The sequence below is a fragment of the Leopardus geoffroyi genome, chromosome X, assembly GCF_018350155.1.
Source record: "Leopardus geoffroyi isolate Oge1 chromosome X, O.geoffroyi_Oge1_pat1.0, whole genome shotgun sequence".
NCBI lineage: Eukaryota > Metazoa > Chordata > Mammalia > Carnivora > Felidae > Leopardus > Leopardus geoffroyi.
The window spans coordinates 24,453,839-24,481,008 of NC_059343.1; the positions used below are offsets into that span (position 1 = coordinate 24,453,839).

The window sequence follows — 27,170 nt, forward strand, 5'->3', positions numbered from 1 at the left end:
TTGTTAGTAGGCACAACTGAAGGAAGATTATTTCTCTGGACTTAGTGATTTCCTCTCACATTTACAGTGGGTCTTAAATGCAGTCTTGTTTACATGTATGAATGTATACAAGGACATTGAGGCAATGCTTTGTACCTCTAAGTATTATGGCACTTTGTCACAGAGTGATTTAGACATGTGGCCTTGCTTTTTAAAAACCTCCAGCTACCAACATTTAAGGTAGGAAGCAGTGCTGTTGATCTTTGGAGGCTAAAGACTTATATGAATGATGCATTAAATTGGCATGTTAAAGCAATCTTGTGTAACTTTTGAAAGTCATCTAATTATACAGTATTCCATCTTAGTTTATCCATTTACTATGAGGATAAATGAAGATACCATCTAATGTGTTTTGAAAAATGAGTTGCTATTAGTGGGCTCAGTTGAAGTATTCAGAGAAATGATGCATATACAAGATAGCATTTTCCAGGCCATGTCCAGTGTTAATATGCCACACATGGAGTGCATGATAGGCACAGAAGAAATAAGGATAATATTTTACATTACAGAGTGTTTTGAGATAGGCAAGGCCGTTATTATGTTTCCTATTCTTGTAAAGAAAATCACTTGCAGGTTATGAACTTATTTCCCTAAAGTAACATAGCTGGTATTCAAGCCCAGCAGTAGGACACAAAGGGCATCAGGCTTTTCATTATGCCACTCTGTGTCTTCTTAGAGGCCCAAGGAAGTTTATACCATCCCCACTGTCCTTCCCCACCTGGAAACAATTGCATTCCCAAGGTCTTGTAATTTAGCTTTTTTGTTATGACTGCTTTTCTCTGAGTTATTTAATTAGAATCTGCAGCTTTGGCAGGAAAATAGTCAACCCAGCATATTTCTAACAAGCAATGTATTTAGGGGAGAAAGTCAAAGTGAGCGAATAGGAGAGAACGAATGGGTGATAGTCGCTACTAGAATATATTAGTTGCAGACAAATTTCAATGGGAGTGTCAGTCACTATGAATTACATTTTTTAGTGAAGTGGCCTGAAAAACAAGAATGGGATGGAACAAGGCAATATATCATAGTACCGAATATTTGGAATTTTCCCAAACCTGTCATCTTTTAATGGAGGAACTTTTAGGAGCAGAGGCCAGGCCTGTGTTGATAGAATCATCTTGGGAAATGCACTTTAAACACTCCTATTCAGACTTGATGTTTTGAAAGGTTTTTCTATTAGGTAAGTAAGATTTAAAAGGCAATAGTTGATATATGTCACTTTTTAAAATACTCAAATTAATCTTGATCCATCATTATTCATGATAATACCATTAAGCATCCTCAGTGGTTCAATGTGGGTAATAAAACATAGTTTAGCTTTTAGAACTGTTACAGAAGATAAATATTAAATACTAGGTAACTAGGTGAAAAAACAGTGGTTTTAGGGGATACTGACAACCATGGATTAAAAGGGTTTTCTACCCCTTAAAGCATTTCATTAATGGTAGATGGAGAGAAGAAGCATGGAGGAGTCGAGTGAGAAATGTCCTCAACAGGAAAGCTGAGATAATGGTATTTGGGATGATAAGATCAGTGTGGTTTTTCACAATGTTGCCAGGTAAAACATTTCAGGTCCATATTTTGTCCAGTAAATAGTTGATGCCATGGTTCTCTGCATGATGTTGATGAGAAACTATGTTTTGATATCTATTCCTTGAAGCCCATAGGTTTCTCAAAATCAAGTTTTCTGCTGGCATGATTGCAATAATATCTACTGGAGTTTAAAATTGTGTCTTTTTTTTCAAGAACAAGTTGTAAATCCTGTTAAATTGCAGTGTCAAACCCATAACTTGCATTGAAGCTAACAGAGAGGGAACAGTAGACTAGCTTCCAGGCAGGCAATGTGAGAGTATTTAGACCCCATCATGCCTGAAAGCATTTTTCTTAAGTGCAAACATTGGGTGTATTACCCAGGGAATTAAAACACAGGCAGCTAAAGGGGACTGGATCTTTTCAATCTGTCAAATTATATGCGTCTGCTTCTTAATCATTATCATGAAACTGTTCTATGGGACTACTTGAACCAAGTTAGCTTTCAATTAGCATGACATTATATTGGCAGATCTAAACTATTAGAAAAAATATTGTTCTGGCATGGACATCATATACATGAACAATTTATTGGTGCAGTTTCATGTTCCAACACTATTACAATCTGTTAAACTCTTAGAACACTTGCCTCTCTATTTTTCTCTTACACTCACTTGGAAACAACTCCAAAATGAATTGAATCCAGCTCTCCACCTGCTCTGTGCCTTCACTCAAGTCGTTGAGCGTTACTGAGATAAATTATACTACTTTTAGGACTTTATCTTGGTGATCACATATCCCCAGTGGACATGCGACCTTGCTTGCAACCTTCCTCTTTCTCTAGGACAGTCATTCACTTTATTGTGCTCTGAGATATTTTGTCCATTCTCCTCTCTGTCTAAACTTCCTGCCCTCTTTCCACACCTTTCACACTTAACTGTGAATGACTCACCTTTCTTCCTACTTAGTTTTTTTATGTGATGTATTAGAGTAGAACACATTGACATTTTATCCCTAACTTTACTGGGCTACTCTTCTCTCCATTTAGAGTAGTCAAAATCTTCCAGCTACTATCTGAAGTTGATGTCAAAATTTATGTTTTGAAATACTCTCTTAAAGACTTCTTCTTCAATTGTCACCTCTACTACATCACCAATTTGTCTTTGGATATAGGATCCCTCCGAAGAGCCTACATATAGAGCTTCTATTCACAAGTCTTAGTGAAAACATTCCCTTGAGCTGTGGCCCTACTGACTTCATAGAAAAGCTCCTCTAAGATTTTTCTGTATTCATTGTCTTTGCTATCTCACCTTCCATTCCCTACCTAGTCAAATCTAATGAGATTTTCATTCCTGTAAAATGGCTGTGTTAAGGTTACTAATGAATGCTGTGTTACAAAATCCAGTGGTCAATTCTCAGTTCTCGTTTTTGCCTGATCTTTACATAATTTGACTCAGTTGGCTACAACTGTCATATCAAAATAATTTTCCTGGTTTTCATCCTACCAAATAAATTCCTACTTTCCTTTGCTGATTCCTATTTTCCATCTTACCATCATGAGATCATGACCTGAGCCAAAATCAAGATTTGGATGCTTAACCAACTGAGCCACCCAGTTGCCCCTGGCTTTATGTTTTAGTTTGAAGACCTCAGTCATGAGCTGTCTTCTCTATCTCCCTTCCAAAGTTGACCACATTTGGTTCTTTTTAAATAAAACCTATATAAAATCATTGGCTCCTAAATGTGTATTTGCATGTCGGATTTCTCTCACATTCTTCCCGTCTTTATTCATTATCTATTGCTACATAAAAATATTACCCAGAACTTAGCGCGTTAAAATGAAACATTTCATGTCTTGTGGTTTCCGTGGGTTAGGAGTCTTGACATGGCTTAGCTGGGTCTTCTGGCTCAGGGTCACTCACAAGGCTGCAGTGAAGATTTTGCCTGGGTTGGCAATCATCTCAGGGTTCAATTGAGACAAGATCTGCTTCCAAGCTCCCTCAGTGGTAGTTGGCAGGATTCAACTCCTTAAAAGTTGTGGGACCAAGTTTTTCTCTGGCTGTTGGCCAGGGGCCACCCTCAGTTTCTTGCCACATGAACTTTTCAATAGGGCACCTGGCTTTATCAAAGTGAGTAGTGAGGGAGTGCCAGAAAAATGGAAATCAGTATTTTGTAATTTAATCTCAGAAGTGACCTCCCATCACTTTTGCTGTATTAACCATTCACTAGGCCCATCCCACACTCAAAGGAAGAGGATTACACAAGGTCGTGATAACAAGAGGCAGGGATTATTAGAGGCCTGCAACAGTAATAAATCAAATGAACTTCGATATGATATAGGCATCTCAAACTTAAAGTATCCAAATTAGATCATGGCTTCTTAACTTCCCAAACTTGGTATTCCTCTAGCGTTCTTCATCTCAGTTAATGGTAGTACAGTATACCTCTACTTTGTGGCCAGACCTGGGATTGATCTTTTATTTCATTGTAACTCACTGACACACCCAACATATTTGTGACTCCCGTAGGTATTATTTCCATATTGTACATCAATTCTGGTGATACTGTAACATTACTTTTGTTAAAATGTTGTCTTAACCAGTATCAGTGCTTGTCTGAACTACTGCATTAGCCTACAACCTAATTAGTATCTTTCTTTCCTATTTTTGTTTGATTATGGTCCATTCTTCACATGGTAGTCAAGGCAAATATTTTAAAGAGTGTATATTATCTTATTAGTACCAGTATTAGTTAATTAAAAATTATCCCTGTGGTGTTTGAGTGGCTAAGTTGGTTAAGCATTCGGCTTTGGCTCAGGTCATGAACTTGTGGTTTGTGAGTTCCAGCCCCATGTCAGGCTATGTGCTGACATCTGGGAGCCTGGAGCCTGCTTCGGATTCTGTGTCTCCCCCTCTCTCTGTTCCTCCCCTGCCCATACTCTGTCTCTCTTTCCCTCTCTCAAAAATAAATAAACATTAAAAAATTTTTAAAAAATGATCACAAACTGGGTGGTTGAAAACAACAGCTAAGTTTTCTCTCACAGTTCTAGGGGCTAGAAGTCCAAAATCAAGGTGACTGCAGGCCTGTTTTATCTGAAGGCTCTAGGAGATGATCCTTCCTTGTCTCTTTCTACCTTCTTGGAGTTATCAGCAATATTTGGCTTTGCCTGGCTTGGAGATGCATAACTCCAATCTCTGCTTCCACTGTTAAATGGCCTTCCTCCCTGTGAGTGCTTGTGTCTCTCCCCTTATAAGGATACCAGTGGATTCAAAGTCCACCCTAATCCAGTATGATCTCATCTAAAGTTGGTTACATCCACAAAGGCTCTATTCCCAAATAAGGTTGTATATATAAGTGTGCAGGATTAGTACTTCAACATATTCTTTTGGGTGATACAATTCAACCCCAAACAGTCCTTTACAAACTCTGGGTGACTTTTCAGTCCAAATAAAATCAAATCCAAGTTTTTCCATTTATTGGACTCTTCTTCATGTCTCACCTAGTTACCATCTCCCCCTGCTCTAGTCTGCTCCAACCATGTTGACCTTTTTTCTCTTGTGCAACTTAGTAACAAGTTGTTCTGTTCTCATGGCTTTTCCATATGCTCATAATTTTTCTAGGGTATATTTTCCCCATATTCATATGTTACTGCTTCTTTATCATGGTTTAAGTCCCAAGTGTTAGGCAAAACCTTTGAGATATTAAAATAGTAACTTCTTTTTCTTGAAGTTTATTGAGAGAGAGAGAGAGAGAGAGTGTGTGTGTGTGTGTGTGTGTGTGTGTGTGTGTGTGTGTGTGTGAGCGAGCAAGCAGGGAAGGGGCAGAGAGAGGAGAGAGAGAATCCCAAGCAAACTCCATGCTGTGAGCTTGGAGCCTGACATGGGGCTCGAACTGTGAGATCATGTCCTGAGCCAAAATCAAGAGTCAGACGCTTAACCGACTGAGCCACCCAGGAGCCCCTAAAACAGTAACTTGTATAGCACATCATTCTCTTTCCTGTAGTATTATTTAATTTTCCTCACATTTATCATTAAACAAAATACATGTCTGCTTGTGTTTTGCCTGGCAAGAATGTAAGCTTGATGAAGGAAGGGTCTTGATCTGTCTTGTTTCCTATTACGTCTTCAGTACTCCAGTATCTAGGAGTGCAGGGCATATGTTGATCAACCAGTTTATATATTCATTAAAAACTCAGCAAGATGATATGAAGAATTGCTGAATAAATTCTGGAAAGTAGTCAGTACCAAATTCTGATTTACCTCTGATCTTCTGAACTTGTGGAAAAGTAGTGTTTCTAGTAAGCAGTGTTTCTGGTAAGCTATATGCTAAGTGCTGAGAAGTTAAGGAGTAACCAGATCTGACAGGCATAAAACAGTCTATATTCTCTTTGAGGAGGTAGTGTGACTCCTGTGATGAAGAATTAGGAGTGTCAGATAGTGAAAACCTTTTGAGTAGAGTGAATGTAGCAAGTGCCTAGTTCAAAGCCACATAAATATCACATGGCTAGAATTTCATTCTATTCAGGGATTCTGTAAAGCACACACTGTCCTAAGAAGTATTAGCACTGCCTACAGGTGGATAATTGGATATGGATCCTGTGTGTTTTTATTTGTGGATACATTTGCATCAGAGGTCTAAGAACTAACTCCATTTTACTTATTTTTGGCTATTTAAAATATTGTCAGTAGAGGACATGGAAACTAATTTTCTAGTTGTGTGACCTTGGGAAAGGTGCTTTGTATATAGATAACAGAAGTATCTATGTGTTTGAAAATTTGTGAGGATTAACAAAATAGTCTATGTAAAGTACTTAGATACATGCATGACATTTAATAAGTGTTCAATGAAGGTTTGTGGTTTTTGATAAACATTGAAAACAGAATATGCAAAATCATATATGAATGTATAAATAATTATTATAATTATCTACAAATGCTAGTGATGAACTAGAATATTTCTCTTATGTTTCTGGCTTCTGTGTTGTATTACCATTCGGTTACAGCCATAACAGCTAATCACAAGCTTTGTGGCACAAAATAACAAAAATTTATTCTCTTTCATTTTTGAAGGTTAGAAGTATGAAATGTGATTTATGGGGCTATAATCAGGGTGTCTTCAGGGCTGGGTTTTCTGGGGGCTCCAGGACAGAATCTGTTCCTTTAATCTTCTGGCTTCTAGTCTTTGCTGACATTTCTCAGAGCATGGCTTCCTCACCCCAATCTTCACTTCTCTATCCCATAGCCTTCTCCCTAGCTTTAATACTCTTGTCACCCTCTTACAAGGACCCTTGTGATTACATTGGGCCCACTTTGGAATCTAGGGTAATCTCTCCATGTTATGATCCTTAAATGAATGACGTGTGCAAAGCCCCTTTTTCCATTTAAGGTAACATATTCAGTGAATCTGGGGATTAGGATTTGGACATCTTTGGGGGGCAATTACTTCATCTTGCACAAATGCATTCCTGTTCTTTCAATTTTAACAGTTACTTTTTAAAAAGTACAAAGCTTTATCGTTGTTTTTATTTCCTTGATGAGAATTCTAATGACCCATTGGCACATAGGACAAGTGCTTATATTTCTTTTCCTGGCAACTTCAGTGGTCCTGTTGTCACTGAGTAGTACCTAGGGGTGACTGCTAAGCACCTTTATAAAAGATAACTAATTGTACTTTGTTCTTTGGCCTCACAACTGATGTATCTGTCTGATAGAGAGTTCTGATTAACATAAAACCATGTTTTCTTGAGAGTTGCAGCGAGTTTCTTCAGTATGTTGAATTTTAAACACAGCAAAATGTGATAGGGTCAGATTTATCCAGCTATCCATTAAATACATTGTCAAGAAAAACTCACAAAGGAGGGCATATCCACGCATCTAGGATCATGTTTGCAGCCCATGAGAGTGATGATGGAATATATTTGCCTTTCTTCTCTGGTTTTGTCACTTATCTCATCCAATCTGCTGACTTTGGAACCCAAAAAATGTCTTTGGTATGAGCCTTGCAGCTGAATTACAGTAGAGGGAATGGTGAATATGAAAGGCTTAAGAAAGGTGAGTTAGAAAAGTGGTAGATGGAAACTGTATTGTTTTTATTTATGCTCTCTATTCTTCTACACAGTGCACTTCCTATTTAGGTAGTCAGGTTCATCCGTTCACTGGATTTTCTCATGTCACCAAATAAGTGTGAGTTGTATTGAATTTTACAGAAATTTCTGACACATATGGGATATTTCCATTTCTCAAATAATTCCCAGTAATTTCAATCTGGAATTACTCCATAGAGTTAGTTCAGCTATGGCTATAGTTGTCAACATAGCCCTGTAAGTGTTCAGCGGCTTATAACAATAAAGGGCGATACACTCTCAACTAAGCATCAGTGTTTAATCAGGAATATATCATTGTATTTGATTTTCACAGTAATCCTCATGAGGTGGAGAGTGTTCCCATGCCCATTTCACAGATGAGAGGACAGGTGTTTAGAGATATTAAGTATTTGTCCACATCTGCACAGTTGGTAAGAAGTTGAGCTGGACTTCAAATACAGGCATTTTACTTCAAGTTGGATGCACTCATTCACCTTCATTCTGTATCTCTTCAGGTCTCTCTTGGCAGACCATCAGCTGGTACTGGGGATTTTCTAAGCTATAGCTGGTTACACTAAGTAAGTCTGTACTTTGCAAGGGATGATTGCGTACTTTTCAAATAACTTGATGTTGAGGCCCTTTCCTAAGAAGCTGCATCCCAGCCACGGTTCCTCTCAGAGTGGTTCCTCTCCCTTTCCAAAGCTGAGAGAAAGGCCTAGTGTCTTAAAATATACTTAGTTCTTGTTGATGTTAATGTTATGGAAATAGACTTTTTCTATGCATCTTTGTAATTCCACTGGTTTCTTATTTAACTGCCTTGGAGCTCTCTTTATATTGTTGTTCACATGGTTTCTGATAAAAACACCACGATACTAAGCACTGCCCAGAATACAAAATCTAACCAGAGGTAGCTTATTGTAATGTCTTCCTCTCAACTTAAAAAAATTACTTTGCTTATATTTAAGTATTTATTGATTAATTATAATAAATCATTGTAGTTCTCAAGCATAATTTTCAAAAACTCATGAGTCATAAAGGTATAAAATGAGCACATATCAAAGATTGATGTAATTCACTAATTAGTGAAGGAATTGGAAGACATGTTAGAGCTGGTTTAGAGGAGGTGTCAAAGCACCACAGATCTATATGCAGTAAAAAAAAATTGGAATGGATTTGCCACAACTGGTCTATATATAGGGTGGTAATCAATTGCATCCCACCAGACCACAGATAGTTTCCATTTCTATGGACAAGAATTACTTGCGTTGCTATTAACCTTCTAGAAGTTACCTTTTCAGAGTTGTGAAATAGCATATCTAAAGACAAAGTTGCACAGATAGGGTCAGGTAGCCCCAAGAAGCTCCAACTTTCTATCAGAAGATTATCTAGTAATCCCTATTGTTCGTTCCAGGATCTCAAATATGTCATTAAAGTACTATCCTGTGGCTGCATCTACAGTATACGTTTTTTTCCTTCGGTTATCCACTATATACTTACGGCCTATTATCTGCTTGGAACAATTTAATAGGTATTGTAAACAGATCAGGAAATGTGTAGGTTTTTGTGTATGGGTTTGTGTCTGTTCACAATCTATTTTAATTAGCTTCTGATTGCTATCCTAGCCTTTGTATTAGTGACCCATGAAAGTGGATCTTATGACTGAGAATACTGAAAATTATTTTAGTGAAAAATTACTTAGCACAATGTAGTTTATCTGGATGACTCTTGGATTAAGACATGTTTATGCTTTTAGGGGCGCCTGGGTGGCGCAGTCGGTTGAGCGTCCGACTTCAGCCAGGTCACGATCTCGCGGTCCGCGGGTTCGAGCCCCGCGTCGGGCTCTGGGCTGATGGCTCAGAGCCTGGAGCCTGTTTCCGATTCTGTGTCTCCCTCTCTCTCTGCACCTCCCCCGTTCATGCTCTGTCTCTCTCTGTCCCAAAAATAAATAAACGTTGGAAATTTAAAAAAAAAAAAAAAAAAAAAAAAAAAAAAAAAAAAGACATGTTTATGCTTTTAGAGAATTAAAATAATAGGAAACAATGTGAGATAATTTGATTCTGTAACAGCTTTTTTGTTAATTTTTCTATTTTATTGAGGTCTAATTAACAAATACAATTTGTATATATTTAAGGTGTACCACTTGATTTTTTTGATACACATAAACATTGTGAAAGGATTACCACAATGAAGTTAATTAACATATCCATCACCTTACATACTATCATTTTTTGTGTTATGTTTTACTCTCATAACAAATTTTAAGTATAAAATGCAGTATTATTAACTGTGGTCGCCATACTATACATTAAATCATTAGATTGTATTGATCATTCCTAACTCAACCTCTGTACCCTTTGACCAGTATCTTCTCATTTTCCCTACCCCCAGCCTCTGGCAACCACTGTTGTATTTTCTACTTTCTAGAAGTTTGACTTTTTCAGATTCCGTGCATAAGTGAGATCATACAGCATTTGTCCTCTCTGCCTGGCTTATTTCATTTAACCTAATGCCCTGAGGTCCATCCATGTTGTTGGAAATAAAAATATTTTCTTCCTTTTTTAGGGCTGCATAATAATCCATTGTGTGTGTATGTCACGTTTTCTTTATCCGTTGATCTATTGATGGACACTTAAAACCTTTTCTAAGGAAATTTTAAAGTAATATAAAATGTTTATATTTTTATGAAAAGCAGTATATATTCATTTTTTTAAAAATTGGGCAAATATATAGCAATATGGAGGAAACCAATCATTCAGTATAATTATTTATGACAACAAAGGTCATATTAAATGATGTGAGGCAGTTTCTCTGGTCATTTTTTGATCTATATTCATATTACTCATAAGAATCATGCTCTATACAGCATTGTATTCTGCTTTCATCTCTGAGCATTTTGTTGTGACTAATTTTCCAAGTGACTGACTTCCAAAATATTTGTGAAGACTGAATAATATTTTATCTTATAGATACCCCCTACACTTGATTTTAGTTGTTCTTCTTAATAATTAGATACTTGAATAATAGTTTATTAAATATCTCTTTATTTATCTCCATAAATCCAGATGGAGATTTATGAGTATTCAAGGGTGATACATAGTTACCAATCGCTGCATAACAAATTACTACAAATTTGTATCATAAAATGATAGAAATGTATTATCACACAATATCTATGGGTTAGAAGTGAGGGTACATGTTAGCTGGATCCTCTGCTCAATCTCACTAGGCTAGAATCAAGGTATCAGGCAGGCAGAACTCTCATCTGAGACCTGGGGTCCTCCTCCAAGGTGATGTGGTTGTTGGCAGAATTTAGTTCATTGTGGTTGTAGGATTGAGGCCCTCAGCATCTAGAAGCCACAAACCATTTCATGACATGTGGTTCTCTCCACAACATGTTAGTTTGTTCTTCAAGTCCAGTAGGAGAGCATCTCTGCTGATTGTTAATTCTCTGACATCTTCTTTGACCTTTAGATCCTCTTTTAAAGGGCCACCTGATGAGGCTGGGCCCACTGAGAGTGGTCTCTATTTTGATTCACTTAAAATCAACTGATGAGTTGATTGATTTACAACTACAAAACATCTTCTCTTCTGGTATATAATATAGCCTAACCATGGGAGTAATAACCTATCGTATTTATAGTCCTCACCCATAATCAAGGGGGTATGGGCTTCCATAGGGTGTGAACACCAGGGGTGGGAGTCTTGGGGGGCCATCTCAGATTTTTACTACCACAGAGTGATTTTATTTCTCTGTTCAGTGATAAAGTCTTCCTTTATCATATGTTCTATATTCTGATATTGGGTGCAGTGTTGTATGTGTATCTTTCATTGATAAGAGCATCAATTTTTGTGGCTGTACCAATTAACAAGTGTAGAATTAAAATGCATTTTGGTATCTTGCAGGCAAGTCCTACTTAATTCTTCTTTTCTAAATTTCTCTCATTTATTCTTCCAGTCAAATTTTAGACTTAATTATTCAAGAAACAAAATAAAACATCCATTTGGATTTTGACTGGAAGTAATATCAGTTAAGAAAAAAGTGACATTTTTAGTCAATATTGACAAGTGGCTAATATTTTCATCTTGAAGCACATTATTTTTCATAGTTCATAATGGAATAAAGTTTTTTAATGTCTTTATAACCATAACCTATAAATAATGAAAATTTTGGATTTGTCTTAGCTAATATTTATATTTATAGCTATTATTCTTTCTGGTTCATGTCACTACCTAGAAGTTCTAGAAAAAAGCTAAGTAATAGGGGTGACTTAAACTACCCTTGCCAATGTAAATTTATTTTATAAAGTTTATTAAATTTTTTATATTAGCTCTGATAATTTGTTTTGTCACTTTTAAAAGGTTTTCTTTGAAAAAAATAAAAGGTTTTCTGTGTTGTTACAACCATAACCATGGTTTTCTGTTCCTTCGAACACACTGTGTTCTCTGAAAATTTGCAGGTACTCATCTGTGCTATTTTGCAGTTTATACTTGAATAGTATTAAGAACTTTTAAATGTTTTTATTTGTTTCCTGTTATTTTGTTCAGAAAATTTTCATAATTTACCTTCCCAGAAATCCATTCTCTAATATTTTCAAATTTAGGAAAATTAAAAGTATTCTCATTTTTTGTGTCTTTGTGTATTTTATATCCTCTTTCTCACCTTTGATTTTGTTAATATTATTGGTCTTATTTTCTTAGTCGATTTGATAGAAGTTTAGTCTTTATAACACAGAGCTGGTTATGACATTCGGTTCTGTAAACACAATTGTCTTCCCAATTGTTCAAGGATGTGGTTCAGACTTCATGAGAATTGAGCAAGCCCTTACTGTACAGGATCCTTCTACAAGTTTTCAGGCTCACCTGGTGCCACTCAGCAGGTGGGCCAGTTATTCCTCAGTAAGTACAGCCACTACTCTAGTCTGTTGGTTTGCAGAACATTCCATAGCATTTCATGTCACATTGATGCACAGCAGACTACTTTGTGTATAAGTCTCAGGACAATATTAAAATAAGGAATTCATGTATTTTGAACAGCGTTATGTGACTGATCACTATTCTTATCACTTTGTAGGAGAACCTGTCAGGAACCGTATCACTGAAGATCTTATTGACATCTTGGCCTTTTAGCCAGATGATGAATTAACCTCTGGAGATCATTATAGATCTTAGTTATAAGGTCTGGACCTTAACCTTCTCTTGCCAGCCAGTTTCTATAGGAATGAATGATCTTCAGGCTGGGTTGTGTTAAAAAAACAAAAGCAGAACCCTGTTTTGTTGTTTTGTAAAAAAAAAAAAAAATTCTAGTGAGTTAAAACTTACTTTTGATATTCTATATGTAAGCACCTCACTACTTATTGAATAGATAAGTATTGAATAGATATATATATAGAATATATATAGTATATAGTTTTATTTTCACTAGAGGTTTTGCAAATGCATCATAGGCTCTGTTTATTCTCCTCTGCCTGCAATGTCCTGCCCATCCTGTTTTAAAGCCTTTATACCCTGGTTCAAAATTAGGTCAAAATATCATCCTAATATGAGAATGTTTTCATGGCTTCTCCAGGCAGCCCTGAGCTCTTTGCATAGACTTGAGAATTCTTCTAACACCTTTCCCTTTGATGTAATCATTGATTTTTCAGGCCTCTTGTCCATGTGATCTTTGGCTACAGTTACCATTTCCTAATGAGTTTGTGTTTTTAATACTTAAAACAGTATCTGAAACATGGTAGGCCCTCAAAACTTTTTTTAAGTAACTGTATAGATGTCTTCAGAAATTCTGAGTGATTTATTTTCCGCAAGATAGTTGTCATAGGTTCATGATGGAGGAAATCAGTTTCACTGGAGCTAATTTTAAATATTTTGCTTTTTTTTTTTTTTTTTTGCTAACTTTTAGTTGGCAGGGCCTTTAAGTACAACTGATATCATGTCCATAGGAAATTTATACCACAACTTTAACATGCATTATTTTATGTAAATTGTGGCTGGTAAAATGCTTTGTGCCATGCACAAATGGATACTTTAAATTTTTTTAATTATTTTTTTTGAGAGAGAGAGCGTGCAAGCACCAGCGGGATAGGGACAGAGGGAGAGAGAGAATCCCACACAGGCTCCACAGTCAGCACAGAGCCTGACACAGGGCTTGATCTCACAACTATGAGATGATGACCTGAGCTGAAATCAGGAGTTGAACTCTTAACCCACTGAGACACCCAGCTGTCCCTAAATGTTTCTTGTTATTAGAGTGGAAATGATGTACTTGTGAGTTTAGTAAGGTAAAAACTTTGAGGACTAAATAAAGTATAATAGACCATTTTTTGAGCATAAGTAATTTTTACATACCAGCCAGAAATGGAGAGAATGGAGACATATGGAAAGAGCGTTTTAAAATGTCTATAGTGAAATGTCACTGTTAAACACTGATAGTTATCATAAAGACAAGTACTTAAAGGTTGTAAATGTTTGAAGTAGGTATTTGCTCTCTCACTGTGTTGTGAATAATAGGTCAAAAATGAAATAAACCAAAAGGAAATAAACCTCTCACTTATGTCCATGTTTTGTAGACGACAAGTGTAAGGTGATGAAATTGCTTGCCTGACATATGAGTGAGACTCTTAATCCTCTTCATTCTCATTCTAAAACCAGTTCTCTCTGTTTTACGATGTAAGTAGAATAAAACAAACCAGTGCTAATTTGCTCCAGCTTACTTCCAATCTTTGTATTTATCCATGTGTATTTTCTTTACTTCTGCCTCTAAAGGGTGTCTCAACTTTCCTGTACTAGTATCTCTTCCTTTCTCGATTCACTTGCCTCCTCTAGCTCTTCTCTTTGCTTCAGTTTGCATACAAGTTCTTATCTTCCTCGTTCTCACCTAGGGTTAAGCCTCAACTTCTCTACTCTCAACTATGGGTTTCACATCTTCCTGTTTAGGAACAAGCAGATAAAGCTTATTTTACTCATTAAATTTTCTTATTTGTTTAATTAAAGGAGTGGCCAGTATGACTGGCAGTATCTTAAATCTAATGCTAGTTTTGTCTCTTTTTATCCTTATAATACATAAACTCTGCTGATTTCATCTTTAAATATCCTTGCTCATATCATTGACTTGGCTCCTTGACTGATTTCCTCCATTTTCCTGCCCTACAAATATTTGTAGGCTCCAAAGTGAAAATGTAAGCCATCTTCTCTTTGTTTTCTATGCTTTCTTCCTGTTTATCCTAATCTATGTCTTTAATTTCAGCTAAAATTACAATATTGTTATCCTCCATCTTTACACTGAGTTTATGGCTAATATTTTTAGTTAACTACAAGAAAATTCTAGTAGGGAGTTTCCATAAGCTGTTTAAAATCTGTGTGCCTTAAATATAATTACATATACTTCTCCATCTTCATTGCCCAGAAGGTCTTACCTAGTTCTATATATTGGTAAATAGGATCATAATAGACCTAGGTGCTCCAAGTGTATGCCTCAAACCCACTTTCAAAGCTTGCTTTCAACGCCACTTCCTTTAATATCCCTGAACTCTATTTATTCCCAAATATATTCTATTCTTGCGGCATTCACCTCTACTGCTTTAAGTCTGACCTTCTTCTTTATCTTCCTATACTACTGCCTGCTAACTAGTTTCTTCCAACTTCGAACTATGCTTTATGAAACAGTTAAGGTTTTTCACTTAAAAGCATCCTTTAGTTCTTCATTGTCCCTAGTACAAAGGATCTTAGGACTGTGTGAAAGGGGGATAGGTCAGAATTTGGGGTGGGTCATCATGTGTATTCTGAGGAAACATATTCAATATACATAAGTGTTTTCATGATATATTCAATATACATAACTGTTTTCATGATATAAATGTTAAGAAAGTGAAGCTGCATAAAATATCCTTGGATAATGAAGTTACACAGTATATGAGTGAAAAACATTGTAGGGGGCATGAGGGAGGGGAAAAGTGATGGTTACCTAGCATATCTTGTTATTGACAATCCTACATTGACATCTTCAACTTCAGTCACCACAGCCCGTGGTCTGTTTACGCTCCATTCCTAGCATTTGCCATTTCACATCCTTTCCATATTAGTTTTTGTTGTTGTTGTTGCTGTGACAAATTACCACAAACTTAGTGGCTTAAAACAACCCCGGTTTTTATTCTTACAGTTCTGGTGGTTAGAAGGTCAAAATGTATTAGACTTACTTGGTAAAATCAAGGTGTTGGCATGATTGCCTCTTATGTGGAAGATCTGGGGAAAATCTGCTTCCTTGCCTGTTCGAGCTTGTGGAGGCTACAAATATCCCTTGGGTCATGTTCTGTTTGTGCATCCCTAATGTGCATCACTCCAGTCTCTGACCTTTGCTTCCATCCTTAGAGTTTCTTTGAATATCATTCTTCTACTGCCCTTTTATAAGGATGCTTGTTATTACATTGGGTTCACCTGACTAATCTCCCACCTCAAAATCCTTAATTTAACCACACATGCCCAGTCCCTTTGACATGTGAGGTAAATGATCACCAGTTCCAGATTGTGAACGTGTTTGCGGGGTTGGCATTATTCTCTCCACCAGAGCAACAATCTCAGTCATACTTTATTCTAGATCCAGAAGTCCATTTACCTTAAAAAAATCTTTACTTTATGACCTAACTGAAATATTTCCTCCTCTGAAAGCTCTTTGCTATGACTTCCCCAGAGCCAACCTGAAGCAAAATTAATAGATTTCTCCCTCTACTCCCTCAGCCCAGTATACTCACCATATGGCAGTAGGGCAGGTCTAATTAAGTAGGTAAACATTTGTCTCCCTTATTGGTCTATGATCCTTCTTTATTGGAGTGCATCACATAGTCTTTGTGTCCCCACTACACCTTAGCACAGCATCTTGTAACTAGTACATGCTTAATAAGTGTATACCAAATGATGAGTTTGAATACTAGAATTCAACTGTATACAATACCAACCACAGTCAGTCTTTCATTCAGTTCCTTTTTCAGCTAACACTTAGCATTGGAAATGAAAAGATGAATAAAGCACACATTCACCCTGGTGGGACTTCAAGTCTGGGAAAAGAGAAAGACATAATTAAAGAGATGAGCTAATAGCTTGAGGTAGGACATAAAGAAAGCTGGCAACTACAAAACGTGTCACAGGTGAGAGGATGTGAGTTGAGTCTCCGATAGTGTTAACGTAACAATAATGGCAACAACAGTCAACCACAGTGAAGACAGTAACAACAGCTTCCATTTCTTGAGTTTGTTGTATGTGCCAGTACGGTTCTAGGTACTGTGCTATATACTGTAATGATACCTATTTTTTAAATGAAGAAACCAGTCACAGGTTATGTGCTCAAAATCACACAGCTAATGGGTGGTGAAAATGGGATAAGAACCTAGACAGACTGATGGCTCATAACCATTATAGTATGTGTTCATTCTGCATAAGATTTAGTACTGGTTTATGTGAAGCCAAGTCATGATAGTATTAAGAATATTAATTATGCAACAAGTACAGCAAAGCTTGGATGTCTATGACTAGATATATTTCATCAGTCTTTCAAGATAAGATGTAATAAATGATATCAAAGAGGTTTATGAACATTTCTGTAGACTGACCAAGATGTTGAATCTCTGATACGCTACATACTTTTCCCCCTAATACACAGCATTTCAAGAGATTCAATTAAGGATCTTGATGTTACCAAATTGATGCTTTCCAAACCAATTTAGTTTCAAGAAATAAAATTGCAAACGAGCTTGTGTGCTTATAGAAATGAAACGAGTGAGGAAGTAGTATTTAGAACGAGAGTGAAGTAATAAGACAGTTAAGCTTGATGGTCTTGCAATGTGTAGTTGGATCCTGGAGTTTCTTGGGCAGTGCCGATTAAACTCACACTGAGAGAGGAACTGATTATTACTGCTAACCTGAAGGCTGAAGATATCAGCTTGAAGATTTCCTGCAGCTCCAGTTAGCGCAGTGGCTGGGAAATGGGATTCAGATTTTAGGAATGCATGACTCAGGCTTGAGCTGTAATGTGGCGGTTCGTCAGATATGTTTGATGAGTTGGCTTTTCGGACTAGGTTTCGTTTATGTCTTTATGTGAACTCAAAGCCCTTGGTTAGAAAACTGAAACAGGCTATCATCATTTAAAGGAGCTAGAGTTAAAATAGCTTATTCTCAATACTTATTTTAAAAATTCACTGACTTTCTGACTAAAATGATGATGGTATCACTTTACTGCAAGTGAATAGATAGTGATTTTGTTCTGTGAATTAAAATGTGTTTGAACAGACTTATTAATGCAAATGAATTAATCATTTAAAAATATTCAGAGGTAAAAAATATTCAGAAGTATCTCAGGTGCTATGAGAGCAAAATATGTGACTGTCAAACCACCATTTCAGCTTCCTCATTTTTAATAAAGTCATAGTGATTGAAAGCTGAATACAATCAGTCCTCAACTGTCTTGCAAAGAAACTTGTGCTGTCATGGATTGACAATATATTTGAACTGTGTTCTGACTTGATACTTTCTGAAGTTCAGTCTTTCACCTGTACTATCACAGTCCTACACAAAAATGAAAGAGGGATGATTTTCCCAGGAAGACAGTGTTCATTTCAGTTAATTTCAAATGAAACATATCCCCCTTTTGAAATCCAAACTCTAGACTAATGTCCCTTCTAGTACCCCTCTGAGAGCCTTGTAATAGGACGAAGTCATGTATCTTTCTGTAGCTTTCAGAGACCGTATACTTTCTTTCAATAGAGACAAGAGTCTTAAAATTCTCTTGAAGTATCTTTTAGAGATTTTTGAAAGAGAATTGTAAAATTATAATTAAATCTTTAGAGGCATAGAATTTATGATTTCTTGATTGGGAAGAAGGATATAGAATAAAATCATATTCCATTGTAACCTGGAACTTTAAAATACGTTAGTATTTGGTAAATTATATTAAAAATAGTGAAATAGTCCTTTTCAAGGGATTGTTTTCACTTAATTTAAGTGCAATTAGGTCCTCTAAAAAGATAAATTTTAAACCTTTAAGCGATCATAAACTTTTAAAGCATTTGGAGGGCCCCTTGGAGACAGAATTTTGGCACTACTGGTTTGGATTTTACTTAGGAACCACAGCATCTAGGGAAATATAATACAGATCCTGTTCACATTCTTTCCTTTGGTGATACTCATTGCCCTAATTGTGTGCAGGATCAGAAGTTGACCAAAAATCTTAAAATATTGCTATATATATTTTTTTAAATGTGTGTTTTTTCTTTTTGTATGTTTGATTTAGGGAACAGCCTTTAAAAGCTGGAAGATGAAAGCTCTGATTCCACACTTGATTCTCTTATATGCTACTTTTACTCAGAGTTTGAAGGTGGTGACCAAAAGAGGCTCTGGTAAGCAGTGTATCTTCCTTTACTCTCATGTTTATGGCTTAAGGTGATGGTGCTATGTTCACATATGTGCCATTTGTGGAGAGAATGAAAATTAAGCGGGAGGTCCATGTTGTAGAAATATTGCCGACATATCTTGAAATGAATGGAGCTTACAGGGAATTAGAAAGGTGGGACTAGGTTGAAAAAAAATGGGGCTTATATCATTAATTACTATGAATTTGAATGGATACTATACCAAAAGCTTGTATTTTTACTTCATTTTATAGTATGATTTTCAACATTCTTTTATGAAGAGCGTCATTTTAACTTGTGTGTGGAAATATTGTGACTTAGTTTCATGTTAACTTTACTGTTACCATTTCAATATCAGCTGTGCTTAGAGCAGATTCTTTTTAAGGGTGTACTTAAGCTGTTTTGCTGGATTATTTTGCAGGTATTTAAAGAAAGCTCCAGAGTTAGTTACGAAAATGTTTTGGGGAAACATCCTAATATGTTAATAGGAAACATAGAAGTAAAGTAGAATGGTAATATGAAAGGGGCTGCTAAAGGGAATAATGTGGAAACAGGGAAAACTTTACATGTTATAAGACATCTTGGTTTTCAGTTGACAGTTGATACTTGGAATTAGTGAAATTAATGTATGAGGCAATTGAATAAATACTACTACCAATTTGAAGTTGCATTTTGTCTACTAACTCACCGATAATACAAACCCTGCCACACTCACATTTTATGTGGGGTTACAGAATTTTTTAGTATTATGGCTTTTGAGTATAATGGAGAAAGTAATGTATTGTGTTTAGGTGCTAGAACTAGAATGTGTTGTATATTAGTTCTAAAGAGACAGTGGGAAAAAGAGATAATGTGCAGGAGGCTGCAAGGTGTTGGGATTATCAAGAATTGCATTAGCCAAAATATCTTTGGAATTCAGAAAGGAGAGGGAATGAAAGGGCCCAGATGGGGCTACAGCAAACATTTTCAGTTCCTTAGGTACAGAGGCTTCAAACTCAAACTGATTATCTAATGAGAAGGCCAAATGTGAAGGAAGTGGAGAACATCTGCTCTCATGAGCCCCCCTTCCCTTGAGAGAAAATCTAGGGAAGAATTGAGGGGTATTTCTGCATGGGCGAAGAGGTGGTTCAGGGTTGAGGCTTAAAGGAACTTTACTGAGCCTGTTGGCTCTAGAACTTTTTGGCTATTATACAGCTGTTGTTTCTGTCATTGATGTGGTTGTAGACAATGTGAAAAAATAGTGTTTCTATGTTGACACATTACATCATATGTTTCCCTTGATGGATTTTTTTTCTTTTTAATGGGAGAAATCCTAGAGCAGGATTATGATGCAGTAGTTTTTGTAATTTGGGTGGATTACTAGCAAATACCAGATGTTTTGATTATTTGTCTGCTACTTGCACAGAAGGTTGAGCATACCTATGGGAGTTACAATAGGTAGAAGGGAGAGCAAATCTTGTTTGAAGCTGCTAATGTCTACAAAATTGATAGCTTCTACAATGGCACTTTGCGTTAAAAGCACTTAACAAGGATCTGAGATTCTGGCCGTATAGAAGAGAAACAATTAACTGTATACCTATTATAGCAAAATGAAACTATTTAAATGAGAGATATTAATTGAATCTTAAAAACTTAATTTTTTCTGGCTATTATACTTGATAATATAAATTTTTTTTCAGTTCTTTTTGTGTATGTCAGATTTAAGATTTATATATTCAAGGGCAAATGTGACTTTTTTTTCCCACCATCACATGGTGGTGATGGCTCCATTCTATATAACCTCTAATTTGGGGGAAAAACTTTTATTAAATTGGGATTTACCTTTGTTAGAGTAGCATGGGAGCAGAGCTAGAAATGTGGGACAGTTGGAAAATTCATTTCTCCTTCTGCTCCAGAGACCTGAGAAAACTCAATGACCTGTCTCAGAATCAATTTTTATTTTAATGATACAATTATTTTAGGAGGGTGGTAATAAAATGCTGTTCTCAGTTTGGCAGAAGTTCTGAGACATTGTTCTCCACTATTTACAAATATACTTGTCAAATAGCTACTTAATACCTCCCAAGCCAAATATGTTTTCTGTATCCTAATATAAAAATGATAAATAAGGCAGATACTGAGATTTGATTTGTTTACTTTTCTGTATAATGTGAATTAAGACAGCTTCTCTCAGTATCTTTGTTGAGACCCAGATGGATGCGAGTTTGTTTGTTTGATTTTTGAATATTTAGTGTGCAATTTAGGAATATATAACATTACTTTGCCCATATACTCTCAAAGCCAGCACTCATTTCAGCTGATGCCTGTTACCATGGCACCTTTGTTGAGAGAAGCAGATATGTAGCTTCTTGAAGGGCATTGTTACTGATTTCCATAGATCAAGTAGAAGAGGAGTGCACTTGGCATCTCCTCCTTAAAAGATGAATGGCTCAGTCTTCAGGCCCAGCCCAACCTATAAAACCAGAGGCACCAAGGCCAGGGAATAAAAATCAATTTTTGATGTTCGATGTCGCATATTAACTGAGAGGGCTACTTATCCTTTTTCTTCCTTCTCATCATTTAACTCTTTGTTTTATTTTTAGTTTTATAAATCTTTTTGGAAATTCACTAAACATGATTTAGAACCCAATTCTTTCCATGTGTGTTTCGCTAGAATATAATTTTTAATTGACTATGAGCACTAGAACACCAGTACTAGATATTTTAATAACCAAGAGCATATTAAATATGGTTGTAATATGCAGAGTAATGTTAATTTTTTATGCCGCTTTACTTGTGTAAAGTGTTGACTTTAGAGAAACACATATGGTCTTCCATGAATATGTGGAAGTAGATATTGGTTTCTCATTAACGGAACTAATTTGAAAGCAATAGGAGCTCTTTCTTCATAAACAAGCTGAAGATATATTATTTTTATCACGTCATCGTACACCCCCACTGCTATGAATTTAAGGAACAAATTAAATATAATGTAGTTATGTCATCATAATATCCTTGATTGAAATATTAAAAATTCATTTTTATGATGCTTTGGTTTAAATATCACTTCTGGTGTGTATGTAATAATCAAGGGTTGAATCTGGTTTCTCAGGTCATGGTCTAAAGTTTTGCCTACGTTTAGAATGAAGGCCTTTAATATCAGTGGAAGCAGATATTCAGCCTTTGTACCCAACAGATTTTCTTTTGGAACAGTTTTCTACCTTGTTTTTAGTTTTTATAAGCAGCACTTGAAGAAAGCAGTAATACCCATTCTCCTCTAGTTTATTGTAGCAATTCACTAAATGAACATTTGACTTGCTGTCATTTGTAGAATGCTGTACAAAAAACACACGTAAAGCAGATGCTTGCTTGGAGAGTCTTTATCTCCACCGGTTTAGAAAGGTGGGCTTAATGTTTTTGTTGGTTGGTTGGTGTGTGTGTGTGTGTGTGTGTGTGTGCGCGTGTGTGTGTGTGTGTGTGTGTGTATCTTTCTTTCCTTTCTTCCCTCTCCCTTTTTCTTTTGCTTTTTTTTTTTTTCTTGTGTTTCATCTTTTCCTCCTCTTGGCTGCCTCCTCTCTGCTTTCTTCTCTTTTCCTTCCTTCCCTCTCTCCTTCCACACCTCTTTTCTTCTTTTTTATTAGTGTATTTGTCTGGAAACAAAAGAATCTATTTTGATAGATTAGGTCTTTGTGGACCTTTTTTTTACTTTTTAACTACAAAAATATTGTTATCACCTTGTTTGAAGGGTTAAAGTCCATGAAACACTATGTCTTCACAAGATTATTTGAAGAGTGTAGTATGGTCTCTGTTAATAATGACTGTTAATTTTTTTTTTAATTTTGTGTAAGAGGATTTGGGATATGATTCAGGGACAGGGAAATAATGTAAACTGTTGAAGGACACTTATGTACAGAGTATAGTATCTTTGGGGAAATAAAGCATGAGTTATGATTTGGCTCAAAACTTGGGGTCACTGAATATAAATGAAGCTACAGGGAACTGGATATTGAGACTTGGTAAAAGAAAGGAATCCAGACCTTTTGTTTGTTTCTCTTTGCTCTCATACCCATCTCTAAAATACAAGATAGTGAGTGCAAGTACCATGGTTTATATATGCTTATAACCTCTACAGTGCCACATATGGTATGTGTTTCAGAGTCTGTATTCAATAAAATGTCTTCATGAAATAATGATTACATGAATATAAGAGTGAGTGACATCAGTGTTTAGGCTGGTGAGGATGCTACAAGACCAACACAGTATTCAGAAAATAAAGGTAAAGTAAAATAGAGAGGCATTTAGGAAAGACTTTTTTTCTTAAAGAGAAATTAGTATAGTGTACAGTATGAGACTATTGAAGCAAAAGATAGAAACTCAGAATAAGCAATATATAAGTCACACTGAGGGTTTATATGGAGACAGTGAACCTTGGCACATCATGAGTGTTTTCATGAGCTTGAAGTACAATTCAAAATCTGCTACAAGGAAAGGAAAATGATTGTTTAAATACCAGTGGATTGGAATTTTACTACATTTAGTGCTGCTTTAAAGAAGTATTGTTATTATGCAGACATTGTCGTTTTAATGGTATTGCTCAGTATAGACCACCGTGAGAAGGGTGTAGTTCATGATTACTGAAACACTATAAATAAGCAACTGACTTCAGTATAGAAAAAAATATTCACAATTATTAGAGCATATGGGGAATAGTAAGTGTCTATATTACTATAAACCCAAGGGTACAACTTATTCTAGAAGGTATTTAAGATGTGTAAAAGGTACCTAAAGCATCTCACTAATAGAAAGTAAAAGGATTACCACAGGGAGTGATGTTCTTTTCATTCTAGAACCTGACAGTGGACACGTGTTTGTGTAAATTGAGTTAGATGCACTTCTTTCTGACAGCAAGAGGAACTCTCTCAGGAGGTTTTCCTCAACTTGTAACTCTAATCTCAAATAATTTATACAAAATAAGGTTAGTTAAATCACCAAAGATACAGTTTAGGTTCTAATCTTTGTATTTGTTATTTCTGGATCTTCATTTCTTTAAGTGAAATAAATTATACTGTGTAAACAAACTGAGATTTAACTGAACAGGAGTGAGAAGTTTGGTGGGGTGTTTCCATCTCCTGCCAATGTGATTTATGTGTTGGAGCTCTCGGGGGCATTCCAGGAAGTCAATGAGCTTAATTCCACATGATTAAGAGACAACCTAGTCCCCCAGCATCTGCCTTTTATTATGTTACCATGTGTTTATTCCCAGTTTGTCAAATATGTCAAAAAGTATGAAACATTTCTCGTATTTTTCCTTTGGGATAGCTGATAAGACCAAATTTCTGAGGCTTTGTCTCTTTACCTTTTGAAGGAAAAAAAAATGTACTTTATTTTTTCTTGGAAAACATCTCCCTCTTGTATTTACCTTGTTTTTATAATAAATTTAGAAATTAGATATATAATAATTTTTGTATTCCTTTGAAATGATGTCTTGAATCAGAGTAAGTCTAACAAACAAATGGAACTTAACCCTGACAAATAAAATAATCCAATCCAAAATAATCTAACATATTCATTTAATAATTACCTAATATATCACAGAATTTCACCATAAACTTGTTCAGTTTTAGTTGTCAGTACAATTTTATATAGAGTTGGTGTAGATTAATGTCGTCTGTGGAGACTGATGCCTGGTTCATGGTAAATTTACATGGAGAAGATAAAAGTCAATATGTACCAATCTCAAAAGTTGAAAAGGATTTAAATGGAAGGGGAATATTCCAAGTTAATAAATATATCAGTGTGACACTATATCAAAGGGACAATAAAAGATACATCCTGCTGTGTGTTTAAAGGGAAAAGTGAGGGGTAGAGGCAGGATTGAGGAGCCAGTCAGTGGTGGGCATTTTGAGACCTGTTAAGAAGTTGATACTCATTCTAGAGATGGCAGAGAGGGGACTACTGGTGGATTAGTAGATGAGAACTTGATCCACAATGAGTTTACTATAGGCTTGAAGATGATCCATGAGGTGGCTTGCAAATTAGGGACACTTTTGTATTAGTTTCCTATTGCTGCTTTCACAAAGAATAAAAATCCACTCTCTTAAAGCAACACAAATTTAACATTTTATGATTGTGAAGGTCATATGTCTGAAATAGGCTGGCAGGACTGTGTTCTTTGTGCAGGCTTTAGAAGAAAATTTGATTCACTGCCTTGTCTAGCTTTTATTGGCTATCTGCATTTTCTGGCTCCTGGTCGCCCATCATTCCAACCTCTGCTTATGACATCATATCTCTTCTGTGGCTCTCACTGCCCCCCACCTTCCTCTTTCCTTGAGAAAAGACCCGTGTAATTGCATTGGAACTGCATAGGTAATCCAGGAAAATCTCCCTATCTCTAGATCCTTGATGTAATCAGACCTACAAAGTCTCTTTTGTTGTGTTACGTAACTAAATCATGTGTCCCAGGGATTATGATGTGGACATCTTTGGGGGAGGTGGGTGCATTATTCTGTAACCACGACTGATAATTACCTAAGTTAGTAAAACTAACTTAGTGCATTTCGAGTAGAAATTAGAGAATGGGTGGTCAAGAGGTCAAGGAATGGAGGAAGATGAAAAATTTCTCCTGAAGGGACCATGTGATCTATGGAGAAAGAGAAGGAGTAGGGGAGAAAAGGAGGACAAAGGGAAGAGAAAACAGGGTAGAGAGAGAGGAATGGAGATAGGGAAGAATAAAGATAAGAAAGGATCTGGTGATGCTTTGGATCTTTATTACTTTTAAGTTTCAAATGCACCCCACAAATGTGCTCTTAAAAATATCCCCCCTTTCTTGTGATATCTTAAAGGAGTCTGTGTTCCTTTCATCTAAAACTGCCCAACACAAAAATGATTTCCTGACTCAGAGTAATAGCAGTGAGAACAGGAAAAAGGAGAGAGCAACTTTCAAGTTAGAATCCATTGAGTTTGATGATTAGATGGACATTTGAAAAAATAATGGTAGAGAAAATAATTCTGTAATAGGATTAGATGCCATCTACCATATTAAAAGTTTCCAAAGAACAGAAACTCAAGACACCTATTTAAATAAAACAGTAGGGAAGTCTTTGTGATTGAGATGAAGCCCCAAAAGTGGATTGAACACAGAGTATGAAGAGTTTCATGTGTCTTGCCAGGGGATTTTGGATTTTATCTTGTAGAATAAAAAGTTTTGGCTGAGATATTTAATTACTTTGCAAATCTCTTTAGTAGTATATTCGGTCTGTGAGGATAGGCCTCAGATTTGGCACATGTGTTCATTGTGGTGTCTTCTATACACTACAAAGATGAAACTCCTTGATAGTTATGCAATAGTGCTGCACAAATGTTTGTACCAGTCCATCAGTGAAGCTGCCTTTACAGAGAAGAAGAGACACAAACAGTCAAGCTGTAAAGGCTCACACATGACAATGACATGGTCCCATCTGTTTTTGAACAGATAGTACTCCCTGTAGGAAAGACTGTATTGGGATTCCAGAGTGCTCAGTCAGGGAAACAATAAAAATCATACTGAGGTACACTAAGGACCTGAATAGCAGTCAAAGGACTGAAAACATGTTTCTGTAGAAAAGTAAATGGGATTAAGTGAATATTTTGAGAAAGAATATGAAATAATTTGAAAAGAAGTTAATTTTGAGGGTGTTGCCAATTAGGAGGAGGGGCATTTCTTTTTCATGGAAATGAGATGGAATGAGTTCAGTTTGGAACACGTGAGCTGTGGCAGTCACTGAAAATATTCAGCTGATGGACTTATTGGTCTGGAGTTACAACTAGTTTCCTGTGGATGCCGTGACAAATTACCACCAAGTGGGTAACTTAAAACAGCGGAGATCTATTCTCTGACAGTTCGGGAGTCGAGAAGTCCAAAATCAAGGTGTCAGCAAGGCCACATTCCTTTTGAAGACTATGTGGGAGAATCCTTCCTTGCCTCTTCTAGCTTCTGGTGGTTTCAGGTATTCCTTGCTTTGGGTCTGCATAGTTTCAATCTCCCTGCCTCCATCTTCATTTTTTTTTTTTTTAATTTTTTTTTTTTTCAACGTTTATTTATCCTTGGGACAGAGAGAGACAGAGCATGAATGGGGGAGGGGCAGAGAGAGAGGGAGACACAGAATCGGAAA

General features: G+C 36.2%; 1 protein-coding gene across 1 annotated transcript in view; it reads left to right on the top strand.

The window, feature by feature from the left end:
* The window catches only part of IL1RAPL1 (interleukin 1 receptor accessory protein like 1), a 1,368,310-nt gene that overhangs the window by 178,254 nt on the left and 1,162,886 nt on the right, over positions 1–27,170 (top strand). Inside the window, exon 2 of the mRNA XM_045472042.1 lies at positions 18,924–19,029. Within this exon, the coding sequence (XP_045327998.1) occupies positions 18,948–19,029 (82 nt within the window). The 5' untranslated portion in view covers positions 18,924–18,947. The remainder of the gene's footprint in view (positions 1–18,923; positions 19,030–27,170) is intronic.